The 20,825-nt window shown below is 42.4% G+C and overlaps 1 protein-coding gene across 2 annotated transcripts in view; it reads right to left on the reverse strand.

The window, feature by feature from the left end:
• LOC119177243 (nephrin-like) overlaps positions 1 to 20,825 on the reverse strand; it is a 710,418-nt gene that overhangs the window by 125,109 nt on the left and 564,484 nt on the right. For both annotated transcript variants that reach the window (XM_075878328.1, XM_075878329.1), the window contains exon 10: positions 8,440 to 8,559. In XM_075878328.1, coding sequence (XP_075734443.1) covers positions 8,440 to 8,559 — 120 coding nt within the window. The remainder of the gene's footprint in view (positions 1 to 8,439; positions 8,560 to 20,825) is intronic.

Here is a 20,825-nt window from a genome sequence, read left to right on the forward strand (position 1 = left end):
CCGTTTCAGGTATCCACCTGCCTCTGCAACATTAAACATTTCCGAAGATACAAAGTCTTTACATTTCTGTTTTTCTTGATGTCAAAGTTTTTCATAGCTCACAGTCATTGTTTTTCTTCAATCTTTGTGCAGTTTAAGCATAATGTCGCACCTTGAGCATAATATTTACTCCTTAGTCGTTGAGCCTGCCTGGTCAATTGGCGAATGCAATATTATTTAAAATTGACAATCTGTAGGTATTGTGATATTTTACTGTGCCTTTATTTTATTGCTCAGACTTTTTGTTTCGAAAGTATTGCTCTTTTTTTACATGTTGTCCTGTGCGCAATGCTTAATTCGTTGTTTATTCGTAATTGTTTTCGTGTGTCATCACAACGACCTCATATTATTTCCTAGGCACACTAAATATTCGGGAGATCAATTGCTTGATTGATTTTTGTTGCGTATATAAAAGAGTGTAGGTAGTCATATGAGCGAAGATATCTCGATCGAGGTGGAAATGCTGTAGGCCCGTGTGCTCAGATTTGGGTGCACGTTAGAGAACCCCAGGTGGTCGAATTTTCTGGAGCCCTCCACTACGGCGTCTCTCATAATCATATGGTGGTCTCGGGGCGTTAAACCTCACATATCAATCAATCAATCAATGAGCGAAGATAGGAGGAAATTTGCTTTTGAAAGTTTTCATCCGAAATTCCCGGTATGTAACAAAGAAAAAAGTGAAAACTTACAATATATTTATTCAGAGGTTTTCAAAAGCACGAATGCGAAATAAATGTTTACTTAATGTCACGGGCACCAGCCTCCGTGAAACAGTGGCTAGGGTGCCTGTCTGCTAACCCGAAGGTTGCGAGCTCGATCTCTGCGAGGGCGATCACATTTCAATGGAGCCGAAATGGGAGAGGCCTACGTACTGTGCGATGCCTGTGCACGTTAAAAAATACCAGACAGTGAAAATTTCTGGAACCCTTCACTAAGGCGTCTCTCATAATCATTTCGTTGTTATGGGACATCAAACCGCAGTTATTATTAATGTCACAAGCGGCTACGATTGCAAATGTTTATTCTTGTGTGTGTCGACACCCGCAAGAAAAGCGGTAGGCCTGGCACCCGTTATGCAATAATTAAAAAATAAGATGTTTTCAGGATAGCAGTCCCAGATCTTAATTTAGAAAACACGGTGACTTCCACAAGGCATGCACCAATGGTGAGCGACGTTCATTAAGTGACCTGCATTAATTTATGTGCAAACTATTTTTCAATACTTCACACAAGAATATTATTACTGATTAGACGAAATGCTTTTCGGGTGGCGGAGACATTTTAATCAGTGTGCCGATTTTAATTCGAGAACGAGCTGTGACCATCGGGAACGGAACTCGCGGAAAATACTGGTGGGTTTCCTTTTTACCGTGTACATTTGTGTCTTTAGAGGCTGGCTGAGTGAAAAGCACTTTTCGAAATCTCATACAAGTACAATATCAATCGAAACATTTTTGAATGAGGATACAACTCTTTTCTGTGCTGTACTCGAACTGCAAAACGCTTTGCTTAAGCAATTAGGCGAAGAAACCGTGAAAAAGTCATTACCGACGAACACCACAATAGGACCGGTGAAGTAGTTTCTGCCTTTACAGAGTTTTTTTTTTTTGAAAATCCTGGGCTGCCCAAATTATTTGGCCAGATCACAAAAAGGCACTGGTTCACGGGGAGTGTTACAAATATAAATGTGCGCTTGAATTTGTTTTGTGCTGCGGAGACACCGACCGTAAAATACGTTTGCTGTGAACAGTTACAATGAGCTGGGAGCGCAGTATTGCGTTTTGTAAAGTTCCCAGAACATTCCCATCAACAGCGCCCAGTCTACATGAGCAATGCTTCTATAAGGAACGCTGTTTTTTCCTGAACTTTCATCTCAAACTCTCATTATTTAAACTTCTCAAGTAAATCGGAAAAGATTTTCCGTAGAAACAAAAAGAAGATGGTTTGTGCTATGGCTCCTGAGCTATACGTAGCTCGGAGTCTAGAATTCATTTCTTGACATTACTTGCTGCTCATTCGCTAGTGGTGAGGTTAGTTGTTTCAGAAAGGGGGGCACTTTTTTCACAAAAACTGTGTGTGGAAGTAGGAAAAGACCACAGCCATTCACTGAATGATGATTCTTCGTTTCTTTTTCATTTGGTTTTCATTAGCCTATAGGTTCACTTCTTATCAGCAATGTTCGTTTACCCAATTACTTGACTCGCCTATCTGCAATACACCCAAATCAAAACCTTCATTATTTTGCTTTATGTACTCTCTAGATCAAGAGCACTTGTTTGCGTAGCTTTTCGTACACAATGCGCCTTGTGGAAGTTTGAAAACGAGGGACATGGTATAACAAAAAGTTACGAAGCTAGCGTAGCGAATATTTTTCTTTTTTGAAACACGGAACACTCTTTCCATAACAGCCGATGCCTGCAAAGCAGTTTTTTGTGTGGCGTAGAATTTACTGCGCACATCGCACTTTACACATCACAATGTACTGTACACTTCGTTTCGAAAAAACTGACATGTGCGCTCTAACGTGCGTGCCGATGTTAGGACGGACCATAACATACCCATTCACCGCCAGTGTCTGTGACTGGTAAAACCACAACGTACCGATATCTACTCATAATGTGCAAATACGTCGGGCCAACACGTAATGCGACTTGGTTAAATCAATAAATAATGATGGGCTATATATGGCTAATCGTCCATTGCTTCGGATGACATTCTCCCCATATTTGTGGGATCTGCCAGAAGTTTTAAGCTGACACTTCCCTAATTATTCACTGATGCTTATCTCCCGTGCACGTTAACTCACCACGACAAACATTTGTTCACTGTTCTCCATAGTGCGCTTTTGCTACATGCTTAAAAATGAGGCGACAGCAACAACAATGAAATCGCACAGAATGCTCAGACTCAGTGAGCGTTGGCATCGTATTTGAATGCCGGACGTCCGGCCACCTCAACAGTAACTGGAAAACACACATAATTCGAACAAGTGCGCTTCAGTCTAAACAAAATTCTACCTTTCTCTCACAGTAGCTGTGGTGTTGATTTGTAAATAAGCCAAAACTGAAGCTAATGTAACCAAAGTGGCGATATCGTTTCATTTTAGCGACAAGTCTGTAGCCAAGTAGTACAAAAAAAATAAAATGTGTAGATTTGGTATTCAACAGTGAATACTATAATTTTGAATGAAAAACAAACATCAGCACAGCCAGGATAATACTTTTATCCTCTTGCTTGGTCTTAAAGGCGGTGGTAAACTGCAAATAAATTAGTAAATTATTATATTTTCAGTGCGCTTGCACTGAAAATATAATAAATATACTGTCTACTGTCCAATTATACTGTCTATTGTAAGCAGAGTTCTTAAATAAGTAGCTCAGTGCCAACAACTAAGTAGAAACATTAGACGTTGGAAGCTGTTCTTTCTTGAAACCGTTTACCAAAATCGATACCAAGTTCCATAATAATGATCCGGCTTCAAATAGTAAAATTTGTTGGAAGATGAGGGTGTCGTGTCAGCTATATCTTTGATTTCCAGTGCTTCAGCATTACAATATGGCGCCAGCAGTGTGCTATTTAGACAAGCGTTGCCTTGCATGTTAGCGTCCCTGTGCCTTATCAGACAGAGGGACACTCGTAAGGTTTTCAGGTGTGCACTTGGCTGCTGCACTGGGGGGAAGGACACATGCACGCATAGGTCAACACGGCAGAAAAACTTGCAAACAATGGCTATTATTATTATAATCCTCCCTGTTTTATGTTAAAATAATACAAACAAATGGCCAGTAAATGCGCCAAAATAGAAGTTAAAAGTAGACCTCACACCAACCTAAAACTTTTGTCTCCAGGCTTCCTCGAAAAATAGCCAGTTTGGCGTAACGTAACCATGCATGACACCCTTTTTTTGCAATGATTCAAAGACACGCTTTCAGTCTACACGAACGAAGTACTGCTAACTGCAACGCTCTTTCTGAGACATGCCCATGACGCAACGCGCGCTAATAACCTGAAATTATGCCCAGCCCACATTCTCCTATGAACTGCAATAAAATATGGGTGATTTGAATCATCATGTCTCTGGGAAAGGCACACGTAATTTCAAAATAGTAGTCTGGAAATCGCAGCGTCATGCTTAGCGTCAATTTTGTTGTTAGGGGCGAAGCTCCTTAAAGCGTGGGTCTGTACAGCCGTCTACACCTTTATCACGAACCCTTGGATGCATAGCTAGGGCTAATTTGATTGATATCAGCCGCGAAGTACTGGGCGCTTTTGCCGAGATAATACCTCGGTAGGCTTCTATAGTATGTATGTCGGCATGTATAGTTAGCATCTTGGCAACAAAACCAAACGTACGTGGTGCCAGCGTCAATCAAACTGCTACAGGACACGTGGTGGAGCATTCGTGTTAAAGTGCTGATGGCTGTACATCCTCTGACGTATGTAGTAGTAGGTAGCCACCGGTGGCGCATACCCGCTTTAGAGCGGCTATGTGCCACAGGGGATGCGAGATAGGAGATGGCGGTACATGGAGTGTTTACTAGATGGACGCATTAACGGACGGGGACGGACGGACAGACAGGCTATCAGACAGATGGGCGGACGTACGGACGAATGAACGCACGAACGGACAGAGAGACGCATGGACGGACTCGCAGACGGACTCACGGACAGATGGATGGATGCCTGAAAGGACGCATGGATGGTCGCGCAGATGGGTGGAAGCAAGAACGAATGAACGGATGGAAGCATGGACGGGCTGATGGACGCTTCGTCCCACTCATCATCATTTACTCTGTGGATATGCTGTGATTTTTTTTTATTTTACTTTAGTAATTTTTGAGAACATCGCATGTGTGGATATTAAACATTCCGCCAACCAAGCTGGAATGCAGCACTAATCAACATAAAATATTTTAAAAAGTTGTAGCTATAAGGAGAACTACCAGTCACAAATAGAAAAGTGTTCTCTTTGAGAATTTCTTTTTTCGCATGACATATATATATATATATATATATATATATATATATTTGTGTGTGTGTGTGTTATATATATATATATATATATATATATATATATGATCATTCTGCTAGCGAGGGCGTTATCACTAGCGGGTAAGTCACAAGCCTTCGGAACGTGGGCCTGAAGTTCAAAACCCATCGAGAAATTTTTATTTTTATTTATGCGTATTTTTGTTGTGATTCATCTTACGTGACAGAGGATTGGACAGACATTTTACCTCATTGAGTCGGCATAAGGATTCTTGAGCATATATACTACTCTCTCTACATACCAAGATACCATCCTGCATAAAAATGCTATATATCATGGCGCAAAACGGCGGAGTACAGAGACCCATAACTGCAATTCTATACTTCCCATACACTCGCGTTTTACAGCGAAAGCTGTTATGAAATCCGAAGGAGGATCAAGCGCGATGCCATAGTTGACCACCACCGCCGGTGTCTGTAACCGATATCGAAAAAAAACAGTAAATAAAAAAACTCTAAGTACCCAATGAAATTTGAACCCTGGTCCGCTTGATGCCAACTCAGTATTTTACCACTGAGCCACGTCAGTGCATAGAACTCTTATTTAAGCTGGCCTTAGGGAGGCTTGATTTCGGAAAAGGAATCGCGTTATTATGAATAGCGAAGCGTTTCAGAACATGAAAGAAACATCAAGGTGACACACAATGCAAATTCTGTAACAGATGGGTCATGCACTGACCTAACTCATTAGAAAACTTGCTCTTCATCACTTAATAACTGTGGCGCATACTCACTTTTGGCATAAGTCTTCATTTTCATCAGTCCCTGCATGAAGCAATTGCACAAAATTCCAAACAAGTATGTAGCGGATACCACGCTTCTGAGAAGAATGACGAATGATAGCAGATAGTGAATGCTGGCTTACTACACAAAAATTATGATTATTTATGGCGAAATGGGTACGCAGCAGTGTGCTTGTAGTGGTTACCCAAATAGGGTTTAGAAAAATTAGGGGACCCTAAAGCTTCACCTTTAGCAGTTGAACGCGATAGCGACATCCAGTTTCTAGTGCGTACTTCGAACACTTAGTGCATGAAACCTTTTCGATTGATATGCATCCATTACGTGACCTTGAGAAAATAGGCACAGGTGAGTTTGTGCCTTTTGTAGTGGGGTACCGTCTTTAAACCAGGGAGCCAGCCATTATGATAATCACATGTTTTGACACTCGTTGATAATGAAGGCTTGTACCATGCATTATTACTGCAGTATTTTGTGCTGAATTGCGAAGCATGAAAGCCAATTCTCTGCATTTCCAAACAGAGGAAGTTCGTTTCACTTCTTTCACAAGCAGAGGCGTGGCCTTTTGGTATAAAACATCTGCCTGCCATGCAAACGACCCGGGTTCAAATCCCACTTAAACCCTAACAACCCTGATTCAGTGCCCACTCTGCTCCAGCGTTTTTTATACTTTATTTAGTTTATTTGCATCGTTCTCGATTTCTGGGTCATGCATAAGATGAGGATTTTTTCGCTCACAACCAGTGACGTCGACACCGACACTAGAATTTCTGCGAAACGAGCTCTTCAACGCTGTGCCGTTAAAATACTCTGAAAGGCGGCTCTTCTCTGTTTCGCTCTGACTGTGCTGCGCGTTCAATGAAAGCCTGGCGTGTATTTTATGCCTACTGAAGTGCGAATGAACTATTCGAGGCCTAAATTTACTGATACTTGCGTTATGCAGATCCATGTAAAGTGACACGTTTGGGTAGCGCAAGTTTATGCAGACATGTCAAGCCTGAATACCTTAACCAGAGCTTTATGCAGGAAAAGTTTCTGTTGCAATAAATTGACCTAACATATGAAATAAGATTCAAGCAAAATATACGTGACTGAGACAAAAAAGTCGCAATATTTCTAAATAGCATGGATAAGAATTGTCGTCACACACATACACATGCATATATATATATATATATATATATATATATATATATATATATATATATATATATATATATATATATATATTATATAGTGCGACAATCAGAGGGCATGCTTTTTCGTTCCGCCTCGGTGGAATTGTGCCTCATAACCTGAAGGTCGCGGGTCGGGCCCCGGCCGTGGCGGACGCATGTCGATGTAATGTAAATGAATAGAGACACATGTACCTCGCGATTTCAGTGTACGCTAGAGAATATCACATAGTCAAAATATTCAGAGCCCTTCACTAAGGCATCTCTCATAATCATATCATGTTTTAAGACATAAAACTCGCCTATCAATATTATTATTACCATAATTTTTCATCGTCTGTAGGAATGTAGCTATTGAAAGCGCGCAACCTTCGCGTATTAAGTAAGTTCAGCAATTGTCGATTATATCTTGCAACCACAGCCACTGTTTATCAACAGGTGTCCTCTTTTCTGACGACGTCTTTATTGAGTTATACTTTCGCACCTAAAACTTCTGCATGTATTGGTGCCATTAACAAGGCACGCGGAACGGATGGAGTTGGCAAGGTGAAGTTAGAACAGTCACCCTTTCTAAAAACAAAGCAATGGTTCCAATTTGCAATTTCCGTTCTCAGGATCATTGGTAGAGTACGTCGAACGTTCAGGTTTGTTCGCTCTGTCTGTTCATTGAAAGGCGTCACGGCATATGTTCCCCAGTCGCTACATCACCTCATGTCCAATGACCTCTGTTTATGCAAACTCACACCACAATGTAGAAGTTCTTCGTGGCCGCTTCACACGTCCGACAAAGGGAGCAAGAGACATGATTTATTATGTACGGATCTAGTTGATAGACATCTATAAAGATCTATTAACTTAACCCGTACTCTACATAGAGAACAATGTGAGGAGTCGACAATCACCATTGCATGGTGGCTGGATGGAGATCAGCTCACCTCTCACGATTCTAATTATTTGTCAGAGCATCCTACGCCAGTGCTTCAAGGCTTGTCCTGTATCTCACATACTCTCACACTCTCACCGAGATAAATACATTTAGGGATTACATTACAATGTGGCTACAATGTTCTGTTGCACTACAGTACAAAAAGACCTATTAAGCCTTCACCATACATCTCAGTGCTCTCCAGTCAAAATTCCAGTGCACTGAGTAAGAATCATTACGGTTTTCAGTATAAACGACCACAGTGAGCTCTATGCACTAGAGAAGTAGTTTTTATACCATGGTTGTCTGACGAACGCAGTATGTTAAAAAGGCCAACAGAAAGCAACCTACAAACAAACAAAAAATGCGTAGCTCGGAAAACAGTTTCCTTAACATGACGAGCAGAAGACTCAAGGGTAATGCGTGGAGCGAAGCGTGTCATCTGAATGCGAAGTAGAGGCAAACAATTTAATAAAGAAAGAAGGCCCACCAGGTTACTGACTAACTTACCCAACGCACCTGGGTCAGCCCCTGTAGGAATGGGTCCCCTCTGGCAGACCACTTGCACCGCGGATGACGTCGCATTCCAGACGCTGCAGTTGTACCACTTACGGGAAAGCCACGAGTTGCCTGTAAAATAGGTCAATATTTCGGGAAGTGAAAGTTTCTTGTTCGTGTCTGTTTTTGCACAAACTTTGGGATTAGGAGAAAATTACAGTGCGATGTAAAGTGGTCTGAAGCAGACGCATGCACTGTTCTTGCCCCCGAATAATACCCCCACACACGTAAAAGCCTCTTCAAACTCATTGTACGTAGTCATCAACAGTAGCTCAGCAGATCAAAACCGATATTTATCTTTATTATTAATACACTATTTTTCTACCAAACTTTGTTTTTAATATTATCATCAGCATGCACGCTTGCGTTTATACGCACGCACACTAAATAACCAAGCGCAGTTTATCAAGATTGGTTTACAGATTGATTGTATATTCACCATGCTACGCACAAAGCAACTGTGCTAAATGCTGCAACCTAATCATTCTGTACTGATTTAGTAAAATTCGCCCATATTAAGACCCGGTTTATTCAGGCGTTGCTTTTATTATAACAATTTTGAATAGGTACAAGCGTAGGCGAATACTGCGCATAGACCACACCACGGGAAATCTGGACCAGACGCTATTTTTGGGAGGTGTGCCGAATATCGCAAATGGGTTTCAAGCACAAGTGAAGTTTAACTCTATAGCAGAACCTGCTCGACAAAATTTTTGGAACCCATCTCTACCGTTACCGTATACTCTTGGTCGTTACGGTTTAGTGCAAATTGCAGTTACGAGACAGGAAATGCGCCGATCTGGTTCGTTCACCCGCCCTCTCTGTTCGTCGTCAAGCTTACGACACGACGTAAAAAAGACATCCTGAAATCAGCGGAAACGATCGTCTGACCTCCCTCATCCAGGCTTTCTTATCTCCGCTTCCCTTATTCCTTAACTTACAGCAGCTTGCCCGCCTTTTCTGGTTTTTCTAGTTTTTTTATATATTAACATACCTAAATCCTATGCGTTTGGTGGCTCGTGCATAAAATCGTCATCATGGCTCAAAGTTTTATGCATTAAAACGTGGAAAGTATTCGTGCATGCTTAATAGGTAGCGGATATTTGCGAAGATAAAAAAAAATGTTGGAGCAGCAGTTGGTGTACTCATATGTCAAGCGACATCACTGACACACTTGTGAACTACAGACATTAGATGGGCTTCTCGTAGGAAGAACGCCCGTAAACGGGGGATGCCATCGCAGACGTTGGGTGGCGAGAGCAGCTAAAACATGTCGTACGCTCATTGCGAAATTACTATGAACACATAAAAAACAAAAAAAAAGAAAATAAGTGATGAGTTGGCTATCTGTCAGTACACGCGAGTCGTATGGCAGGTAATTATTCTTCTCATTAATCTCTTATGTGCCACATCACGCAAGAATTGCATTTTAGAGGTCAAGTTTACAGAAACTGCACTTTGCCTTTTGTATCGTACGAGTGCGTGCCAAAATGTGAAGTCGGGTTAACGTGCTCTGACGAACTAACAATATCGTTATGCAAATGGCGTGTTATTTATAGCGCCTGGCCATCAAGTATTTTTTTCGGCATATGAGGTGGTTTTTTTCGTTTTCTCATTTTTTTCTTCTGCCCATCTTGCAGGGTGCAGCTTAGTGGCAAGCAATCTTGCTATATTGTTGGAAATGAATGTGTGATGAAGTCTGTTTTAGTTTTTGTTCAGGCCAGTTATTTTCTTGTTAGATTTAGTTTCCAATGTGAAACATCATTTTATAGTGAAATGAGAGACATGCGAAAATATATACGATGTGCACGCAAAGCAAGAGATGAGTGGCTCTGAAACTGACAAAAATAATACTTGTATCGCGAAAGAACAAGCACTTGAAAGTATACGCTGACAAACACAAACCTGTTCTATCTCTTATATTAGTACGGATTTTTGTTTCGTTCGAAAAGTTGCTGGCAATGTGTATGTAGCATGTATGCACATTGTAGGTAGAAGCTATTTTAGGGACGCTCTTCAAACGTACGCGAAAAAAGATTTTTAGTCGGGTTCCCACGACTCTTGGTTCGTCGCTGCACATAAAGTGTTTGATATGGTTAATGGTATCAATGTCTCCACCCGCATGTCCTGTTAATGTCGTTGCATGCGTGGCTACATTTTCTGTAGTTATGCTGTAAGGGTAGGCAGGTTAATGTTTTTAAGAATGCATGTATGTCACGATACCCACACCTCCACAAAGCACGCTTGTTCGCCTGCGTGTATAGCCCATGTTATGCCTGTGCGAGCATTTAAGTAACCTCAACCTGCAATTGGACCAATAGCTTCAGCTGTAAACGCTGCCGTTTAACATTTGCTCAACCTCTATTTGCCACTCGATCTAGTTCCTCAAAAACATGCAAGCAATAAAAGAAGAAATCGCTCAATGGTCACTCTGAAGAGACCTCTAAATAGCAAACAATTACATTTGGCATTCAGAAAAGCGAAATACGTGTTATTGCCCCTATTTGCTGCACTGCAAATTATGGCATCAGGCCATATGGTAAGTTGATCACGATGATGTGCCTGAGAGATTGGTGCACACGTACGCAGTATGCGTTTCGATACCATTCTTTGTTGAGCCAAGTTGGTAGATTGCATTTGGTGCGCAAACTTCAGCGCAAGCAAGGTCGGATCACAACGAATAGAATAAAAAAAGCACAAGCGCTATATAACTGCTTCATTTTTCTCGCAACCCGGCGTGTAAATTATACAACCCGAATTCGTTTCCTCCGCACGTGGAACAAAACCTATTAAATACGTAAGGACAGAGTCAACTAACGAAGATGCACACGTATGCATGCATTCATATTCGGAGGTCTATAAAGATATATGGATATCCCAATTATTATCGGTTCTCTTTGTCAATGCAAACCGCTTCTTAGTTAACTTCAGCGAGTGTTATCTATCTATCTATCTATCTATCTATCTATCTATCTATCTATCTATCTATCTATCTATCTATCTATCTATCTATCTATCTATCTATCTATCTATCTATCTATCTATCTATCTATCTATTAGTGGCGTACCAACTCACTCATAAGCGGGGAGGGAACCTGATGATGACGATAATGATGATGATGATGATGATGATTGGTATTTATTTGCGCAAGAACCAATTGATTGCCAAATAGCACCATTTCAATAGACCAGAGATATGAACAATGATATGATGCGTGGCTGTAAAGGGGCGTTGAAATTCTTAGCGCTAACGCGGGTAAAACATAGAAATAATAAAATCATGACAGTGGCATGAGATATGTGCAGTGAAAGTGGATGGCAAAATGTCATGATAATAAAACCATGAAGGAGATGCAGTCGCCGCAGCCGTGACCACAATACAGAGGTCGTGCTACGACTCACCTTGAAATATGGAGTGAACGCTATGAATATTTTTTTAGGAACGTGAAAAGCGATTGCAGTTTAAAAAGAGGATCCCTACCAATGAGCATCTCAGGGTGTAGTGGGAGCTGCTGTCGGTAGGGCAGAAAAAAGTGCTTTTTTCTTAGAGCATCCAACTCATTGCACCGCACGAGTATATGGAGAACCGTAAGTGGTGCTCCGCATCTCTCACACAATGGTGGATTGCCGGTGGACAGAAGATATGAATGTATAGAGTGTGTATGTCCTGTTTTTAGCCTTGTAAGTGTTACTTCTGTGTGTCTGGATTTTGATAGGGGTGGCCAATTACGTAGTTGCAGCTTAATAGCATGGATTTTATTCGCTGTGTGTCTATCTCACGTGCTTTGAAATTACCCTTTAAGCTTTCGTTTAAGAAAAGTTTTGAAGTCAAGTGCAGAGTTGGTATTGATGCATTGGAAGTAGTGTCGTTTGCGAAAGCAGCCAGCTTGTCAGCCGAAACGTTCCCTTGTATCTCATGGTGCCCTGACACCCAGCAGACAATGACATACTGTTTTGATGTGTGCAGTGTGCACATAAGTGAGTAAAGTGACACCAGCACAGGGTTCTTGTGCTTTTCTGGAATTTTCATGGCTTTAACCACACTTAGAGAATCTGTGTACATTACCGCCTTTTGTAATTTTATCTGTTTGATGCGTTTGACGACCATAACTATTGCATAAGCTTATTCTGTGAAAATGCTTGCATCAGGATGAAGAACACCGGCCTCGGAAAACCTACCGCTGCATTGGCCTACCGCTGCATATGACACAGAAGTGTTTGACTTTGACGCGTCGGTAAAGAACTCAGGACATGTGTATTTATATTCTGGTTCTAGTAAGTATGTATGTCTGTGTGCAAGTGGTGCGTACTTTGTGACTTCAACAAAAGAGACATCACAGTCTATAGGCTGCCAGTGCCACTGTGGCAGATATGCAGCAGGAGCCATTAAACTGTGTTCGAGAAGAGGCACGCCTGTTTCTTCGGCCACGCCCCTTACACAGAGCGAGTAGAGCTGCCTCATTGAAGGACGGTTCTCGTACAAGCCAGAACAAAACAAATTCTTAATTGTGAAATAAGAGGGGTGTTTCTTGTCTGCCTTCCTCTTTAGAAAGTACAAAAAAGACAGGTAACATGTTTGTAGGTGGAGCGACCATTCATTAGAATCTACGTACAGCCTCTCCACAGGGCTAGTTCAAAAAGCACCCGTAGAGAGGCGTATGCCCTGATGTAGGACAGGGTCGAGAACCTTCAAGGCTGATGGTGTTGCTGACTGATAGAATGTAGCACCGCAATCTAGACGTGTGCGTATGAGGCTTTTATATAAATTCATCAGCCATTTCTTGTCACTGTCCCATGTAGTGCGTGACAACAGTTTCAGAATATTAATTGTTTTTAAGCACCTGTCTTTTAAATACTTCATGTGTGTGATAAAGGTTAGTTTTTTGTCTAATATAAGTCCAAGAAACTTGTGCTCAGTCTTCACTGACAGAGGTTGACCATGCAGATCAACGTCGGGGTCAGGATGGAGGCCCCTCTTTCAGCAGAACAAGACGCAAGTGCTCCTTAGCGCGTTGAGTATAAATCCATTCTCATCTACCCATTGAGATACCTTGTTCAACCTTAGTTCAACTTGACTTTGGCAGATTGAGATGTTGCACAATTTAAAGCTAATCTGTGCATCATCCTCATATATGCAGTAAAAATAATACGTGGGAGAGACAGGTGCAAGGAATTCATTTTAACTAAAAAAGTGTGCAGCTCAATACACCTTCTTGTGGCACTCCTGTTTCTTGGACAAATATTCGAGATAAGACAGTGCCAACTCCGACACGGAGTGTACGGTTGGACAGGTAGCTTTCGATGATTGTCAGCGTTCTACCCCGCACACCTAAATGTGAGAGGTTTCGCAATATACCGAAGCGTTATGTAGTGTCATGTATGCCTTTTCCATATCGAGGAACACAGAAAAAAAATGCTTATGAACAAAAGCGTCGCAAGTTTATGCCTCGATACGGAAGAGGTAGTCAGCGGTGGACCGAGCCTCTCAAAACCCAAACTGGTATGAGTCAAATAGGCCATTTTTTTAAAGAAGTGCATCAGACGCATGTTATTCTTTTTCTCAAAGACCTTGCAAAGACAGCTGGTTAACGCTAGCGACCTGTAGCTGAAAACTGGGGCTAGGTCCTTGCCTTGTTTTAGAATTGGGATAACAATAGCTTCCGTCCAGGCAGAGGGTAGCTTACCCGAAGACCATATCGCATTATGCAGGGAGAAGAGAGCTTTCTGGGTTTCAGTGGGCAGGTGTTTAACCATTTCATGTGCCACACGGTTCTGGTCTGAGGTAGATTTATTGCAGCAGGTAAGTGAGGCCTGTAGTTCATCCAAACGGAAAGGTTTATTGTATGCCTCATGTGTTGTGGGTTTGCGCTCTACTCTCTGTTTTTCTATTCTTGTTTTGTATCGTCGGAACCCTTCGCTATAGTGTGATGAGCTGGACCCTTGTTCGAGGTGTGCCCCGAGAGTGTTAGCCTGGTCTTCCAAACTGTCCCCTTGTGTGTTCACTAGAGAAAGTGAATGTGCTTTTCGTCCTGCCACCTTACCATGTTCCAGACTCTCGTCTCATCTGTGTATGAATTAATGCCTGATAAAAATTTGTGCCAACTTTCCCTTCTCGCTCGTCGACGTGTCCTCCTTCTTTGCGACTTAATGTTCTTAAAGTTTACAAGATTCTCGGTTGCAGGGGAGTCTCTAAGCAACTTCCATGCCTTATTTTGTTTTTTTTCGGGCGTCACGGCACTCTTATTCCACCATGGGATTCGTCGTCTGCCTGATGGTCCACATGTTTGGGGAATACATTTCGTTGCTGCATCAACTAAGCAAGCTGTAAAGTAGCACACAGCATCCTCTATGCTTAACGCCGCCACGTCAGTCCATGTTAACAGAGTCATTTTTCGAAACTTTTCCCAATCGGCTTTGTCGGTGAGCCATTCGGAAACCTGTGCAGGACATGCATTTGTTATTGATGTGCTGATAACGATAGAAAAATGGTCACTACCATATGCATTATTAATGACTTCTCATTTGTGTAGAGGAAGGAGTGATGTGGATGTTATGCTGAGGTGTATTGTTGAGTACTTATTGTTAGCGATATTGTAATATGTTGGCTCTTTCCGATTCAGGAGGCACACACTGGAAGAAAAAAGGAATTGTTCAATCAGGCGGCTTCGCGCGTCACAGCAAGAGTCACCCCCGAGGCTACCATGTGCATTAAAGTCCCCTAGGACAACGTAGGGTTCTGGAAGTTCGTCTACGAGGGACTGAAATTCATTATTTTCAAGACAGTGTTGTGAAGGTATGTATAGATAGCAGATGGTGACGAGCTTATTCAAAAAGAACTGCTCGAACAGCCACTGCCTCAAAAAAAGTTTGTAGCGGTATGTTCGTGCATGCAATCCCTTGATTGACACTAATGGCAACACCACGAGATGGCACAATGACATCAATCCGGTCCTTTTGAAAGATAACGAAATTTCGTAGAAAGTTAGTGTGTTTTGTTTTCAAGTGTCTTTCTTGCACAAATATAATTTTTGGTGTACGTTCCTGTAAGAGCTCCCGCATACTGTCGAGGTTTTTCAGCAGTCCTCTGACATTCCACTGCAGTATTTGTGTCATTTCAGTGTTGTGTGGTGCTGTGTGTACAAACGTGTTGCCTTAGGTTACTGGGCCTTTTGGGGGCCCTGTGGCTTGTGTATTTTTTTCTTTCTTGGCGTGCCTAAGAGTTCCGCCTATACTTCGACGTCTGAGGCGCCGGAGGAGTTGTACTTGTATCAATCACCTCTTGTGAGGTGGTGGATGGTGCCAGCTCGGCAGGCATGGTCACAGAACTTTCGAACCTAACTGCGCTTGCAGTGGTGCGACGTTCAACAGACACGGGGGTCTGCCAGCCCTGTTTGTCAGGTGGCGGAGCAGCACAAGCCGCTCCAGTGGGGGGCGCTGGTAGAACGACCGCGGCCACGCACTGTGTAACATCACAGGTGCAGAAACATTTGGCACGGTGCCCCGGCGAGTCACATCTGCGAAGGAGGGATAGGAGGGGTTGTGTAGTGCGAAACGTTGACGTGCTTCTAGGAATGACAGAGTCAATTTGACCTTAACTTCCACCATTTGTGTCTCTTTTTTCTATGTGGGGCATGATCGCGAGTAGGCAGCATTTTCTGCTTCACAGTTTCAACATAGAGTTGTTTCTGAAGTGCGTTCGTGTGGTATGTGTTGAATGGATTCACACTTTGCACAAGTGGCACGCCCTCTGCGACTCTATGATCCATGACCGAAAGGTTGACACTTGAAACATCCACGAGGGTTGGGAATGTATGGTCTTACACGGAGCTTACAATAGCCGTTTTGGATTGATTCTGGTAGGTCACTTGTTCCGAAGGTAATTATTACGCGTTTTTTAGGGGCCAGCTTGTTGTTGCGCCTTATTGTTATTCGTTCGACTTTTACCACGTTCTGGTCCCGCCAACCTTCGAGCAGCTCACTTTCAGAAAGCTCAGTAAGATCATCATAGGAAATTACGCCACCGACAGTGTTCATAGACCTGTGTGAGCCCACCGAAACAGGGGTTTCCCAAAACGCTACAAGTCTAGACAGCTTCTCATACTGAGCTTTGTCACGAACCTCCAGAAGAAGATCACCATGCCTATTGCTTCCGTGGTAGTTTTCGACACGAGGAAAAGGGAAAGCGCTCGGACTTTTCTTTTCGTTCTGGCTGTGGATAACATGGTACTTTGGTAATGTCGGCTTTGGTGTGTTAAGCTGGAAAGTGTCTTCGGTGCGCCACCTTTTCAGGGAGCGATAAGGAAGGAGGGGGGAAGAGCTTTTGCCTAAAAAATACTATAGAGTTCGGTGGCGATGGTGGCCACCCACCACCGATCCCAACATGGGGATGCTAAAATGTTGAAAGCAAACAATGAAATGAAGACGCCAGCCATACATCACCGCTATAACCTGTTATAATTATCCTAGGTTGGAAAGCTACACCATCGCCACCAGGAAATTTGGAAGTAAACGGGAGAGAGAAGATGACTGGACAGATAAAAAGTGAGATATAAAGACGAATATTGGGGGGAAAAAATAGGGAAAGGCGACTGCCAATTTCCCCTAGGTGGATTTACCCAGGGGTGCCGTCTACGTGAAGCCAGGGCCAAAAGGGTGAGTTGCCTCTGCCGGGGGGCCTTAAAGGTCCAATCACTCAGCGTTAGCTCAACCACTAGGATCCCTTTTTCGCCGGACACGGGAAAGCCACACATAGCTGGGGGTTGGAGAGAGTCAAACCCCCCCCCCTCCCCCCGTTAGCTCGGGTCCGTGGTGTCGCTACGCACTGAACGCCTGCTTGTGCAGACGCCCCGGCGTGGGGTGGGGGTTAACCTACCTCACTCGTCAGCCGATATATATATATATATATATATATATATATATATATGGTGTCTCACGTACGTTAGACAGAGTTTAGGAATATTCCGGAACACGCAATCACGCCGCGACCCAATGCATGTTGCTCACCGTTGGCTGGAGTTAGACTATTTTCCGTCTTCTGAAATATTCTTTAATTAAACATGTTTAATGAACTAACTTTTCGAAAACAAAGATAAATAAAAATTTCATTGAGAAAGTTGTAGATCGTTTTGCAAAACGTCCGATTAGACAGTTTAGAACTTTATATCTGTTAGGTATTATTGTTTTCTGCTAATTACAAATGCCTGCGAAATACAAAAAACACCACGTGACAAACCCACTTGTGCGCCAGTGCGCGCAATGATTCTAGTGCTCCCTAATGTTCCGCGTACGAACTACCATAGCATTTGCCTCATTGTGCTGTCTCGGCAGGACCACAACGTTAATGGTGGCTTTACTATGAACACGTTTTGCTATCGGCCACATAAACGATTACCGCTGTGACTGCTTATCGCTGTCATAAACCGGTGCGAGTGAAGCGTATCGTTCGTACGCGGAACGTGTGGGAGCACTAGAATCATTGTGCGCACTGACGCGCCAGCGGGTTTGCAATTACCGCGGGCATTTGCAATTACCAGAAAAACACTAATACCAGGCATGGCGTCTTTAGCCTAATTGTCACGTCCAATATGCGACGCTCACCTTGCTATAACACCTCTTTATCTAATTATGCTTTGGCGATTAACATTTGGAGATACCACAGTAGTTTAATAAATTTATGATAAATGTTAGTCGTTGGGTTGGAGATGTACCAATCGTGAACGAGGAAACATCCACGTTGAACGGGCCATAGCTGCCAAATACCAAAACATACATTCGGCAAACCATCTGTTATAAATCCACACTAAACAGTTAATTACCTCTGTAAAGGTTCATCCCGGCTGCGGCGGCTGCATTTCCGATGGAGGCGGAAATGTTGTAGGCCCGTGTGCTCAGATTTGGGTGCACGTTAAAGAACCCCAGGTGGTCGAAATTTCCGGAGCCCTCCACTACGGCGTCTCTCATAATCATATAGTGGTTTTGGGACGTTAAACCCCATATATCAATCAATCAATCTGTGAAGGTTTGTTTTACTTTGTGTTATATGCAGATTTCTACGGCAAAAAGATCAACCATGTTTTTTCAACAAATGATTGCAATACCATGTTTTTCATAGTAAGGATTACGCTTTCTTGCATATACTCAGGCGTGTGTGTATTATATTTTCCCTTTTTTCTAATAGTCTGAACACTTTCTGGAGCGTGCCATTAGTAATAATATTGTATTGTTATATTACTGTTAGTAACTTATCAACTTCTCCACCTTTTCCTTAAAAATGTATATTTTCTTGTGTTAGTGGCGAAGTACATTGTTTACACTTATCGTATTTGTAATATGTTCCTCAACGGGCCCCCAGGCACCTCCATAAATACGCCAATAAAAACGGTGTAAACAAAACTTTTCTTTGAAACAACAAAATGTGGGTGATTATATCGTTAAACTGTCGGTTATTGCATGCTTTCGAAAAGGTTGTTAGCTGTACACGATTGGTGTAAAGAGTCTTTGTCAAGCAAACAGCACCAGTTATTACGCGAGGCAACAAATGACGCAAAAGTGATCCATCGCGTAATAGCCACGTATTCACCACCACACACAAAAAATAAGAAAATAAACAATCTTCGATACCGCAAATTGTTTGCCATTGGTTCTATTGCATTTAAAATTTTTTTGTGTATCACAAAATTACCTGCTTGTTACATGACGTGACGAAGCCGAGAGCATCTCCTTCTATGTGAATTTACGTAGGCTAGCTCTAAATCAAATAAGCTGCCGCTGCATATAGCGTCTGGCGATATGGAGTATTAGCTTAATAAAAATTGCACATACAGAATAACGGTGTTTAGTAGTTTGATCGCGTATACATCTTTGTGAGCTCATACTTGCTGAGAAAAAGTGGAATAGAGAGAAATAAGCAGCGCCGCACGTGTATACTTCTTTGCTGTCACAGATGTATTTTGAGCTGTAAAAGACAATTCAAGTTGAGTGAAAACCAACTAACTCGACTCTCAACTAAGCCTCCTTAGTGCTAAAAACACGGTCTTTCACCTTCTCTCTGGTAGGGTGGGTCAAGTTGCGGGGCAAGCTTAAAAGCTGAGCTTCCTACTGATCTTGAGTCAATTCGTGGCCACTTTGCAAGCTGCCGCTATGGCTCCAAGTTATTAAAAGCAAGGCTCATCAGGTTTATCAAAGACTAAAGTGGAAAAAATGTTGTGCGTTTCATTACGGAAAAACTTGAACATCAAAAACGATTCCTCACATTCATCGGCTCACAACAGCTTTGACAGAGCAGCGGTGATGCTGTATCCTTTTCGAAGAAAACAATTTTGTGGAAGCAGCAAATGCTTTGACCGGTTCACAAATATTTTGTTCGATCCTATCCGTAACTGCACCAACCAGTGAAAGCATAAGAAATTATGAACAAGTGGCGTAATATTCTAGGGCCCCTGTTCAGCACTTGCCTGCTCTGCAATACTACAGTACGAGACGCGAAAGCGTCGCATAGGCAACCCGCACCACAAAGAGCCTACAAGGAAAATCATCACAATGGAAGTGTTGGCAAAATTTCGCTCTGTGGCGACATTGCCTCGTAACATTTCATTCTTCCGTAAGAACATAATTAAGGGATTACTGCTGTGACGGAAACTTCACCTTCCTTGTTGGTTTCCCCAGAGTGCAGCCAAGAGTGACCACTGTCGACTGTGGAGGGGCTCAGCTTCACAACTTTACTCTGTGGGAGGCCTCGCGCCCCCTTGACTTCCCCTCCCCCGATTGATACGCCTATCTATCTATCTATCTATCTATCTATCTATCTATCTATCTATCTATCTATCTATCTATCTATCTATCTATCTATCTATCTATCTATCTATCTATCTATCTATCTATCTATCTATCTATCTATCTATCTATCTATCTATCTATCTATCTATCTATCTAGAACTATTACCTCTCCAAGCCTTTTCGATAATGTATCGATGCTAAAATTTCTGTGGCATGTCATGACTCTATATCACAAGCATAAGTCACTAGTCATAATATCAAAATCATCACATGTATGTCATGAATGTCAGAATTTACAAGCCAAGGTTTTGCTGCTCATACGGTGGTGTTATTCACATATCACAAGACATGAATGCTTTCCCATGACTGCATGGCGAACATAAGTGACGGGCCATCGCGTTGAATCGAAGACATGCGTGTCACGTAAGAACATTACTACATGCCGAGTTCATGATGGCCCGCGGTAATTTCGCTATAGCTTCACATGCATCAAATTTTGTATTACGTGAAAGGAATGGACGACTAAAGTGTATGACTGGTGCAAACACGACAATCACAACATG

This window comes from Rhipicephalus microplus, chromosome X, assembly GCF_043290135.1.
Source record: "Rhipicephalus microplus isolate Deutch F79 chromosome X, USDA_Rmic, whole genome shotgun sequence".
NCBI classification, from domain to species: domain Eukaryota; kingdom Metazoa; phylum Arthropoda; class Arachnida; order Ixodida; family Ixodidae; genus Rhipicephalus; species Rhipicephalus microplus.